Genomic DNA, 13,080 nt, shown 5'->3' with positions numbered 1-13,080 from the left:
GCTTTAGTTATTTTATATATTTGGTCTATTAACAAAATTATAATTTTCTGCTAAAATTTTTTTTCCTTTAGTGCCAAGCCTCAGAAGATAAAGATTATAATTTTCTTACCAAGTTTTGAGATGGTCGGTGCCTCAGATATGACCTGTAAAAAAGATACTCTTCATTATTTATTTCTCTTTCCTCTTTTCAAACTTAAAAACTAGAACCATGACTTTGCCTAGGTAAGGAAGTATCACCAAAGTCAAATAGATAAACATAGTTATAAAATACTGAGCGCTGACTATGTTTCAGGCATTTTCTTTCTACACATATTTCCATACATATTAATGCATTCTTCCAGCAACTAACATGGTGTGAATTATTGTCCTCCGTTTGTAGATATGGAACCATTTTCAGAAATTGTTCAAGGCTAGACACCTTGCTTTACTACCAAGAAGGATGTATGAGCATAAAGCCCAGGTTCATTGTGCTATTCCAAAGCAGTTCTTTCCAGAATATTAATAGATGAAAGAATAAGATCCTTGGCCGGGCGCGGTGGCTCACGCCTGTAATCCTAGCACTCTGGGAAGCGCAGGCGGGCGGATTTCTTGAGCTCAGGAGTTCGATACCAGCCTGAGCAAGAGCGAGATCCCATCTCTACTAAAAATAGAAAGAAATTAGCTGGACAATTAAAAAATATACATATAGAAAAAAAATTAATTAGCCGGGCACGGTGGCACATGCCTGTAGTCCCAGCTATTCAGGAGGCTGAAGCAGGAGGATCGCTTGAGCCCAGGAATTTGAGGTTGCTGTGAGCTAGGATGACGCCACCGCACTCTAGCCCGGGCAACAGAGCCAGACTCTGTCTCAAAAAAAAAAAAAAAAAAAAGTAATAAGAATAAGATCCTTCAGAATCAGTAACAACGGATGTACACTGGAATTTAGATTTCTCACTATAATGGAATGCTTCCCTTCATGAACTCCGGGGTTTATTCCTTCACATATTCCCTTCATATTATTCCCTCACACATTTCCTGTCTTGTCAGTCCTTAAATTTGAGTCACTGTTACCAGCCACATGCTCTGTATGTCTTACCATGCTTCAGGGGACAGACTCAAGAAATTCCTGCCGTAGAGGAAAGAGTCTATTTCAAATTATTACCCTTGAGGCCCAGCTAGCACACAGACACTAAAAAGTGGTGCCCTCACCCACTATTAAACATTTTCTTCTCACCCCTTCTATTTCACCTACTGACTTCACCAAGCATGGCAATCTGGAGCATTTAGGCTCTTCCACCCACCACCCTGCCTTAAAGTTTAATAAAATCACTTAAGGGATATATCTAGTGGTTAAACATGATTTAATTAGAATAAGTAATTTAATTGGAATAAATAAATTCTATTTAATTAAATAGAATTAGACAATTTCATAGCTTTTCAAAGGCTCTTGTAAATATTTCAGAGGCTACGGACTTCTATACGTTTGATAGCCTTATATTTTAAATTTTTTTATAAAGATCTTTATCTTACAAAAGTAAAAGTCAGATTTTGTTTAGTTATATCTTTAATAAATTTCACAATTAAAAAAATGTGTATAAGATTAAATATAAAATATAGAAAAAGATGACTTAGTAGAATACTTGATGTCGGGACTTTCCTGGTAAATTTATAACTTCTAACTAACTTAGCTATAGTCATGTAGAATTTGAGAAGAATTATGTAGGGAAAAAAAATTCTTGTGTGTCTTCCTTAAATTAGAGGGAATAATATAGGATTTGAGGCTACACATATGTAAATGAGGCTTACTTTATTTATCCAATTAAATTGAAGGAGGAGACTAGGACTCTCTCTTTCTCTTGCACGTTTCAGAAAAGTTAGTTATAGTGTCTACACATTTTGCTTAATGCTAAAACTGCCCAGTGTCAAGCCAAACACAAGCATGCTAATAGGAATTCAGTGAATAAGTAATGATTGTAAATTATTGTTACTACATTAATATAAAACTCAGTCTTACGTTAAAAAAATTTCTTACTTTTCAATCACGTAAGTAAAATCGTGGTAAAGACATCCTTTTTTACTAAATCTACAAAAAATAAAACATAATAATTTGTAAGATCATTCCTTATATATTTACACAAACATTTGATCATTTAACAAAGTGATTCTCCAACTGGAGAGCATCACAGAATCATCATTTACTGAATTAGAATCTCCAGGGTTAGTGTGTGACCCTAGCGTTTCTATTTAAAAAAAAAATCAATTTCACAAATGTTTCAGAGAACACCAGAATTTGAAATCTGCTGATTTACCTCTTTTATTTGATACATGTTTATTGAAAATTCATAGAAAAGTGGGGGGTGGGTGGGGAGAGGATGTTCAAAAGATACAAAATTTCAGTTAGATAGGAGGAATACGTTCAAGAGATCTATAGTACAACATAATGACTATAGTTAATAATATATTGCATTCTTGAAAAATGCTAAAAGAGTGGATGTAAAGTGTTGTCTCTACAAAAATGGTAACACTGTGAGGTAATGCATATGTTAATTAGCTAAAATTTGTCATTCCACAATGTATTTTAAAACATCATGTTGTATACTGTAAATACATGCAATTTTATCTGTCAATTTAAAAAACAAAAACACAAACAAAAAAACCCCCAAACAGTAAGCAATAAATGTTGGCAAGGATGTGGAGAAACTGGAACGCACGTACATTGCTGGTGGTAATGTAAAATGTTACACTGCTGTGGAGAACAGTGTGTTGGTTCCTCAACAAGGTAAACATAGGATTACACATGACCCAGCAATTCCATTTCTAGGTATGTACCCACAATAAGTGAAAACAGGTGTTCAAACAAAAACTTGTACACAAATATTCATAGCTGCTCTATTCCAAAAGGCACAAACACCCCAAATATTCATGAGCTGATGAATGGATAAACAAAATATGGTTTATCCATACAATGAAATATTACTCAGCCATAAAAGGGAATGAAGTACTGATACATGCCACAGCACAAGTGACCTCAAAAACATGCTAAGTGAAAGAAGCCAGACACAAACAGTCATATATTGTATGATTCCATTTATATGAAACATCCAGAATTGGCATATCCATAGAGACAGTAGATTAACGGTTGCCAGCGGTTGGGGGAAAGCATGTATGAGGAGTGACTGTTTACTGGGTACAGAGTTTCCCTTTGGGGTGATGAAAATACTTTGGAACTAGGCTGGGTGTGGTGGCTCATGCCTGTAAATCTACCACTCTGGGAGGCCGAGGCGGGAGGATCACTTGAGCTCAGGAGTTCAAGACCAGCCTGGGCAAGAGTGAGACCCTGTCTCTGTTTAAAATAAAGTAAAATACAATAAAAAAAAGAGAAGAAAATACTTTGGAACTAGATAGTGGTGCTAGATGCACAATATTGTGAAGGTCCTTAATGCTGCTGAATTGCACATTTTAAAATGGTAAATTTATGTTGTGTGAATTTCATCACAATTTTTAAAAAGTCACCATTCTAAAACACACACACAAACACACACATACACACATAAAAATTCTTAGAAAATCTATCAAAATAAAGACAAATTTCTTCGGACTGTTTTATTCCACATAAACTTTTTTTAAAAAAATAAGATTTCTAGTTGCTACTAGAAACTCAGTTGTGCAGGTAAGGATTCATATAATTTCTAGTTAGGATTCGTACAGACAGAGGATATAATGGTCTATGAAATTACATTTTTAGTTAAAGTTATCCATTTGACCACTTTAGCTAGTTGCTTCCAGTGTAATTTAGAAGGAATCCTAGTCACCCTCATTTTTAGATCGATATTAGAGGTCTAGACCATCCCCCACTCTGAACACAAATTGGATCCCAAGAGATGACAGCTCTCCTTCATCGACAACTGTTCTGAAGTGCCATGGACCCCACACTGTTACAGCTCTCCCTTGGTGACTATGAAAATCGTAGGCCCACTGCAACCTGAGTCCAAGGTATTAAAGCTGTTTTTAGAGTTCCAGAGCAATGCGTTATTGATTAAGAGGTCTAGAGTAAGGTCTTGAAATCTCTGTTTTTAAAACATGCTCTCCAGGTGATTCTGATGAGCAACTAAGCTTGACAATTACTACCTGGAGCCTCCCAGAAATAGATTGGTTCAAGTTGCTTTGTCTCTCACATTGGAAGGAAATCAGGGGCCTGAGAAGGAATTCTGCATGCAATGGTACTGGGAATTGGTTTTGGCAACATGTTGCTTACAGCAGTTATCCTCAAACATTAATGCTCCTACTAATCTCCCGGAAATTTTTAAAAAATGCAGATTCTGACTCAGCAGGTGTGGGATGAGGCCTGACATTCTGTGTTTATAACAAGTTCCCAGATGATGCCAGTTCTGGTCCACAGGCCAAACTCTGAGGAGCAAAGATGTAAATAATCCCAGAAATAGGATAATAGGATGTACAGGCTGTATACCTTTTTTTTTTTTTTTTTTAGACAGAGTTTTGCTTTGTCACCTAGGCTGAAGTGCAACTCAAATTCCTGGGCTTGAGTGATCCTCCTGCGTTCTCAGCCTTCTGAGTAGCTGGGACTGCAGGTGTGTGTCACAATGCCCAGCTTTTTACACACACACACACACACACACACACACACACACACACACTTTTCTTTTTAGAGAGGGCATCTAGCTATGCTGCCCAGGTGATTTCAAATTCCTAGGCTCAAGTGATCCTTCTGTCTCAGCTTCCCAAAGTGCTGGGATTATAGGCGTGAGTCAGCATGCCCACCCCAGTTAGCTTTTTTGTGTTTCCTGGAAAAGGAATTATGAGTGCAAAGGTGTTAGGAAATGCAAATTTAGCAAATGCTAAATGAGATGCAAATATTTAATTATTGATCTAGCAAGTGATTATTAAAATTCAGTAATAATCAAAAGATTATCAAAATGACAGAGGAATGGATGAGAGCAAGCCATTTCACAAATACTCAGATAAGAGTTAATGTTCCCCCACTCTCAACCCCATTCCTAACCAAAGGAAAGAAATCACAACAAATTGCTGTTTCCATTATACATTTAACCGCAGCTACACAGATTAGTATATACATGCTGCCCATGTCTCTCCCACGTAGAAGGCAGAGCGCCATGGCAAATGGAAGACACAAAATCCAACGTGCTTCATTGTGAACCATAGCAGGATCGACAAAATTCACACCTTGGGATTCTCTGAGGAACCACTGGTGGTTCTGTTAGGCTTGCTCTAAAAAATTTCCCACAGGCTGTGCTTGGTGGCTCACGCCTGTGATCCTAGCACTCTGGGAGGCTGAGGCAGGTGGATCGTTTGAGCTCAGGGGTTCGAGACCAGCCTGAGCAAGAGTGAGACCCCCGTCTCTACTAAAAATATATAGAAAAAATTAGCCGGGCATGGTGGCACATGCCTGTAGTCCCACCTACTAGGGAGGGTGAGGCAGTAGGATTGCTTGAGCCCAGGAGTTTGAGGTTGCTGTGAGCTAGGCTGATGCCACGGCACTCTCCAGCCCAGGCAACAGAGTGAGATTCTGTCTCCAAAAAAAAAAAAAGAAAAAAAATTTCCCATAGAAAATGGTGCAGAAAACTGAGACTCCTCTGATATCGGGGTACGCAATTGTGTGACGGAAGTTGAAGTTACAAGTGGTTTGAGTAGGGTGGAAAACAGAGGTCAGCATTTCTCCCTCTCATTTCTCTGGGAATGAGCTGTACACTGAAGAGCTGATGAAATGATGAAAGATAAAAACTGGTTTATTAAAAGGAAAGGTGGAGAAAAATGCTGGTAATAGAGAAATAGCTCATTTTTTTCCTTTTTAGTATGATTCAAATGCGTTTGACTTGGCAAAAATTGAAACTGGACATCAAGGTCAATTTAATTCTGGATTTCATTGTGGATGTGTCCGTCATTAGGCTAATATTATCGCTAGTAATTATCATCCAGTTCACCATTTGTTTTAAAACCGAAAGAGTTTAAGACAGGTCAAATGGAAATATACTTGCCCTTTAACTGTAATGTATTTATAAATATCACATCCAACAGCCATTTGGAACACCTAAAATGAAGTAATTTAGGTAGTGAGTTCAGTTGTTCTGATTCACATGGTCCGAAATATTATGACAGCTAAAACTAGTTACATTTTAGATTTGAGATAATAACTTCTTAAATGTAGGGCTCTGTTATGCTACTGCTCTGTGCTGTTTTCCTTCCTCCTCTTTGAGCGCTTTTTCTTTGCTGCCTTTGTCTTTACTGCTCATGAGGCCCAAAGGTTGGATCTCTGCTTTCTTATGTATCCCAGGGAATTGATCCAATCCCATCTTTTACTCACCTCTACAACCGTGACTACTGACTTCATACTTCTGGCTTGCACCTCTGACTCAGCTGGCAGGTTTTAGTATCTAGCTACTCATTTGACTTTTCCCCCTACTTTAGTAGACCAATATTTTTTCAGAGTATTGAGTAGCATCCTGTAAAATAGCATCCTACTCTTGTTATTCCTGCTTTAAGCAGCACCACCCTGTATTCAAAGGAGCACTGGCAGCAGGCCAATTATTTAATATTAAACCCCTGTCCTAGTTCAATGGTTATTTATTTTAAGCATTACTCACAACTGCTTGTTTAAAGAAAAGCACATCTGTGCTTTGTTTGAGAACAAACTACCTGTGGATACCATAGCGCAATGTGCAAGAAGTTAGAAATTAGCCTGCAGTATCTGCCACAGGTGAGATGCCTTCTTAACACAGCTCACGCTTCTCGGTAAGTAAACTTGGAGATACAGTGATGAAGGCAAGTGCAAAATCCAACAATAGCATCACATAGACATGCTGTGCCATGGTGCCTTGTTTCATGGGCTGGAAATGCCCAAGAAAGGCATTTAATGTGGAAAAGGCTAGCATTAAAACAACCAAATAAAATCCCACTAGAGTCTGATGCAATAAGTGTATTGCATTTACCTCCGAATACACCTCTACTGTTAGTAGCAATATTTCCTTTCTCTTTTGACAGATTCAATACTTTTGCAGTAAGAACAGAGTAGAATGAATATTACATACAAAAACTAAATTAAAATAGAGTTTTGTGTAGCTGTGCTAAGAAGATAGGTTATATCTGGTGTAAGAACCGGTTCCCCTCGGCCCCAGGAACAGAGAAGCAGAGTCACCGAGGATGCAAATGGCAAAGGAGTTTATTTGCTAGCTCGAGCTAGGGTCCAAGTCCCAGAGCACCAATGCAGTGGCCTCCCTATGAACCAGGACCCCGCCCCGGGGTAAAAGTGAAGCTTTTATACTTTCGGTTGCGCACGACACCGACACCGGTGGCATACGATACGCTGAGCCCACCATCCCCTTTCCCCCTTCGTCCATTGGTTCCTTTGAAAGTGGAGGATTGTTTTGACCCCCGATTGGGTGGTCCCAAGCCTCAGGATTTTCAATTTCGCACCAGCGCCAGTTCTGATCTGCGTTTGGGGAGCGGGACTGAGACTTACGCCTACTCTAGGAAGTTCGCCTGTCATGGAGTTACTCCTGCCCTGTTTTTTTTTTTTTTTGATTAACTATATTTGACTAACAACTAAAAGCAAGCACGGTTACAGAAGCAAATGGCATTAGTTAAAATCAAAGAGAACACATTTTTCTAATCTAAAACAGTTTCTGTTCCACACAAAACAAAGTACATTCTTCTACTATCAATTCCTGCCTTTCACCGGTAGCTGGAGTGTAGCAAAAATTTCAACCTAAAGTTGAAAGACTATTAACTTCATTAAATCTCTGTTATTAAGAAAATGAACTTGCTATAACCAGTGAGTACTAAGAAAAGAAAAAGAAAAAAAAATGAACTGTTCCAAAATACCAAATTTCTTATCTTGCCTGTAAATGTTTAGGTATATCTTGCTTAAAATTATATACAGGTTATATAGAATAAAAATACAATTAATTACTATATAAACATGAAAGGAAGGCTTACCACGATAGCAAGAGTTAAAACTAAAGTGGATGAATGCTTTAGATTTACTTACAAGAACTTCCAATGTTTCACTCAGGGGGTCATGATTTCTTTTTAACCAGTTCTGGTTCTCCCTCTACTGGTTGCCTACTTCTATTTCTGCCTGGCTCCAGGACCCCTGCCCCTCCACTAAACTAAGTGGGGTCTAGACACTTGCATTCTGCCTTAACATGTCCCTGTATATTGCACATTTCCGCAAGGCAAATCTGGAAGAACCCTAATACTCCCTACCCTGTGAGAAGGACTAGGGAGTCAGGAAGGCGGGAATAGAGGAATGATGTCCAGCCAAGTTTTGTGGATATGAAGAGTTGTCCCTGCTAAACCAAGACATTTCAGGCTTCATTTCAAAGACATGCTCCACAGTGGGAGTTCATGGATTTTATTTCCTGAATCACCTGATTTTACCCACAGGACTTGACTTGTTCTCTGAACAACTCTACCCACAGTCCTCACCACCCATTATCATTAAATCTTTGCTTTCCCATCAAATATGTTCAGAGAGATGGGCCTGCCCTTTATCTTTATTAAATTATCCATATAACATACAGGATTGGCTGAGGTCCTCAATTCTCTCATAGTCAGAACCCACCATTACCTGATGACCTCATTTGCAATATTTCTTCTCTTTCCCGTCCTCATTGACAAAAGTAATCCCAAGCCTCAGAATCAACAACCACGGCTAGGAATAAAAATATGAGTTGACTTGCAGGTGGACGTTGAAAAGGAGTTGTAGGTACAGAGTGTGGGAAGTATGAATAAGCCTAAGAACTGTTTTCTAGAGTACCTACTGCTACAGGGCTGACACGTGCTCCCCAGGACTGGATACCTAATTAGAGAGATTCTGACATATAACTTAAGTGAAATCACTTCTCCTCGGTGCAGAGACAGGGCCTGGCAGCTCCTTCCTTAGCTGAGAGTCAGACATAGCAAATTCCCTCTAATTGGGCAGAAAAACTGATCTGAGACAGGGATTCTGAAGTCCCTCAACACACATGCTGGTAGATAATATATTAGACAAGAGTTGTAGTCATCCCTCCCGGGGAAAATTCATCCTGGAAGGAATTAATAAGGTCCTCTGGGGGCCTACCTTTCTACCTTTCTGCATTTCCAGTTCTTGGTGCGTGGTTAAAAAGTGAGATACGGCCTTGTTGGAGCTGCCAGTTCTATTTGCTGCTCTGCCGCAGGCTATGAAGACTAAGTGACAAAGACAGCAGGCTCTTACTCAGATAGCACAGTCCATTGCCATTTGATTCAGCAGGTTTAACAAGGGCCTAACTTCCTCCCACTGGAGAAGAAGTCTGTAGACCATGGTTCTGTGTACATACAGAGCTGGGCCCTGTGTCTCTGTAATATTTATCTGGGAGGCTGACGACTTACTCATGCGCACGAGAGCACCAAGAATGGAACCTGTCATTGAAAGCATACCTTGTGGCTGTGTACAAGTTTTGATTTCCTTCGCTAATTAGAGGACCTGCCTCTAAAAGACCACATTTTCCTATTGCCTAAAAGGGCTATTGCATATTTCTCCATTCTATTTCAGTTGGTGGGTCAATATAAACTATCTGCAGTGGGCCCAGAGGGTGGCTAGATTTGAACTGTCCTTGTCTACAGGGTGCTAAAGAGGAAAAAGAAAGAAGAAACCAGTAACATTAGATAATTACTCTGCGACAGGCACTGTATTGGGTACTTTGCATAGATGATCTCATTTAATACTCTCAACAACCCCATAAGATAGATGCTATGTTTCCCTTTTTACAAATGAGGCCGTTTAAGTGGCTTGTCCAAGCCAGTAGGTGGTAGGGCTTGAATCTGAACTCAGGTTAGATGAACTTGCTTTTGTAATGCCTTGGCTGGGCAGGATAGAGTGAATACGAATCCCTAACAAATCTAGAGATTAGAGAGGGGTAAAGAAAACCACAGTGCTTTAGGAAGGCATCCATAAAGAAATAGGGTCATGCACTTAAAGATAAAAATCCTAGACCTAGCCTAGGGCAGGAACTCCCGAGGTTGTGGTTTCTTGCTTCCTAAGCAGCTACGGTGGGTGGGTGGCGTGGTAGGCAGACTGGAGTTGTGGATATGCATGAAGGCAATTTCCCGGGGGAAGTAGTGTGTGTCAGCAGTACTCAGGGATGGATCACATCTGCCTTAGTTCAAGGCTCCCTCTAAATTCATGGAACCTTGCTCTGGCAGGAATAGGTTTCTTGTGCTGGCGTCCTGGAGAGGAGGGACCAAGTCCTATTTCCCTTAGTATTCCCTACGTATAACACAATGCCTGATATACAGTAGGTGCTCGATATATGTTTACTGAATGTTAGGCTGAGAAGGAATAGAGAACAGGCATCCCCAAATGTGGAACATAGACTCAAAGGAGGGAGTTGTAAGAATTTGTGTTTATTTTCATAATACTCATAGTTACTTGAACACCCTGATGCTATCACATACCTCTCTGCTTTGCCTGTGCCTTTCCTGGAATTCCCTTTGCATCCGCCTGCTGAACTTCCACTCATTCTTCAATAGTCATGTTATGTATCCCTTTCTTTTCACCTTCCCCCACCCAATCAAAATTGCTCCCACTTTCCTCTGGGCAGTTTGATAACTGTGTATACCACATTCTCATAAGCTAGCTTATGTTTACCTCTAGGAAAGGTAGTCTATCTTTTCATCTCTGTAACTCCCACTACCTAGCACACAGACTGAAACACAGCAACATGTAGGCATGCAGTACATTGTTTTTGGATGAATGATATTTTGAATGAATGAATGCAGGATAAATATGGACATGACTGTCAGTCTTCTTTGACAAACTATATCAAACTTAAATTGTTCCCATTAATTTCAGTTTTCCTTTACAGTTTTATTTATCTTCAAATCTTCAAAAACTAATAGTTTTACATTTTTGTATATGTTTATATATCCCACTTTAGATGATAAACTCACAGAAGGCGGAAATCTTATCTTCTGTCTTCAACGTGAAATAATGCTATCTTTACAGTGAAACATTACAAAATGTGGCTAAGTATTAGGGGGGTGGTATTGTATGGAGATTATATGAATTATTTAGTTTGCCACTTATACACTCTCAAAGTAAATTTTTGGTCTTTACTACTATGTCACTTACCTTGTGGGCTCTTGCACACGTTTTTGAATATGCACTAGGTCGAAGTTGAATAAGCAGGAGACCTGTATTCTGGTCTCTAGGAAAAAGAACCCACATAGGTTATTACAGAATTAGGGGAGAAGTAGACATGACTCTGCCTTTCTGCAGAGCAAATGAAAAGTCCCATGTACACTATGTGATTGAACCACCATGAGGAAGTCTAGAGGCCTGGTGCTGGTGGTAACTGCTCGCTGCTTCTGCTAAGGCAGCTCTGCACTGTGGTCATACGGTAAAGTGGCTCTCACCTCATGGTGTCCCATATTTTGGCCACCACCGGGTTGGCACAATGGGAAACAGAAACGAGAATCCTGTCAGCATTTCAACCACCCTATTTTATAAAGACCCTGAGTCCCTGGACAATGGGGTCTGCTGTTGATATTAATATCTTGACCTATTTGCTTCCTGATGGTATTACAAAGCGGTACCCATGATGAATGTTCTTCCTCCATCCCCTATAGGTTTTCCCCTTCTATCTATAACAACTTTGGAACAATAAAGAAGAAGTTGTAAAATTAGTTTTCTGAACCACATAAAGCTGCATAATTTGATCTGACTGGAATTGAAAGGGAGGTCAGACATAATGCCTTTCTCAACTAAAATGTACACATGAATCATTTTATGCTCAGGCAAAATGTGAGGGCTCAAAAATAATGGAAGGAGACATTTTGAAAGCTTGATTCATACCCCACCCCTGCTAGGGTTTTTTCTTTTTGAAAACACTGGGGATAAACAAACACGAAAAAAATCCTGGACAACTTTATGTGCATTCTATAGCAACAGAAATCTCAGTAAATATCCACAAAACCAAAAATACTCAAAGGAACCCACACCATTAGAAGCATAAAGCAAAAAGTCTATGGATGAAGGGGAAAGGAACGAGTTGAGCCTATTCAATTTAGACTATTGTGTCTAAAGTGGCATTTTCTCCCTACCCTTCCTGATCAGACTCTATGACATCATTCTGTTTTCTTAATAGCACTTATCTGTATTTGGAATTATATTGTTTATTTGATTACTTGCTGTTTGTCTTCTCCCACTGGAGATATGTTTCATGACACCAGTACTTTATCTTCCTTGTTCACCACCTATTTTGAACACCTAAAAAGCGCTTGGCATGAGCGGGTACTCAAATTCACTTGGAGTAGCAGACTAAAGAAAAATGAAACTTTTTCCTAGAAAAAAAAATGCTATTTTCCCAGAAAATATTGTCAGGCTGTAATGATAACCATATAAATGCCTTAACATAGGATTCCAAGTTGGTTGTCTTCCTTCAGAAATTAAATGCTTAAGTGCTACCTTATTCCGGGAGTCAAACATGATGTTTCATCTGATTTTACTCACAGTTAAAGACTTTCTGTGGTATTAGAGTTCTTGTTTTTGCTTAATGATAGTACATAGAAACTTTGAGATGGGGATTAGTGGACACAACATGCTTGAAAATTATTGAATTAATAAATAACCCATTTTTTGCATCTTTATTTGGATGAATGAGAACTTTCAGATAGGTCATGTTTCCATTAAACTACAAGGAGTACTTTATATTTATACACTTAAATACTAGTTTTACATCTATCCAGACATTTAAAGGAATTTGAAATTTGGATATTTAAACAGATATGAGGCCATTTAAATAAATACCTACAAATCAATAACCCGAGTAGCATATTTAATGCTAAGTTCTTTTAAAAGTCATACTTACTGGCCAGGCGCGGTGGCTCACGCCTGTAATTCTAGCACTCCGGGAGGCCGAGGCGGGAGGATCGCTCGAGGTCAGGAGTTTGAGACCAGCCTGAGCAAGAGCGAGACCCCATCTCTACTAAAAAATATATAGAAAAAATTAGCCGGGCATGGTGGCGCATGCCTGTAGTCTCCACTACTCAGGAGGCTGAGGCAGGAGGATCGCTTGGGTCCAAGAGTTTGAGGTTGCTGTGAGC

The 13,080-nt window shown here is 39.3% G+C and overlaps 1 protein-coding gene across 1 annotated transcript in view; it reads right to left on the bottom strand.

Annotated features, from left to right (window-relative positions):
- LOC105810366 (chromosome unknown open reading frame, human C1orf101) overlaps nt 1–13,080 on the bottom strand; it is a 99,255-nt gene that overhangs the window by 34,601 nt on the left and 51,574 nt on the right. The window contains exons 13-16 of the mRNA XM_012644337.1: nt 11,108–11,183; nt 5,994–6,046; nt 2,012–2,062; nt 110–143 (exon numbers count right to left, since the gene is read on the bottom strand). Of these exons, the coding sequence (XP_012499791.1) occupies nt 110–143; nt 2,012–2,062; nt 5,994–6,046; nt 11,108–11,183 (214 nt within the window). The remainder of the gene's footprint in view (nt 1–109; nt 144–2,011; nt 2,063–5,993; nt 6,047–11,107; nt 11,184–13,080) is intronic.

This window comes from Propithecus coquereli, unplaced genomic scaffold (assembly GCF_000956105.1).
Source record: "Propithecus coquereli isolate 6110/MARCELLA unplaced genomic scaffold, Pcoq_1.0 Scaffold210, whole genome shotgun sequence".
NCBI classification, from domain to species: domain Eukaryota; kingdom Metazoa; phylum Chordata; class Mammalia; order Primates; family Indriidae; genus Propithecus; species Propithecus coquereli.
Note: the sequence above shows the minus strand (reverse complement) of the source record. Positions and strands in the feature narration are given on the sequence as shown.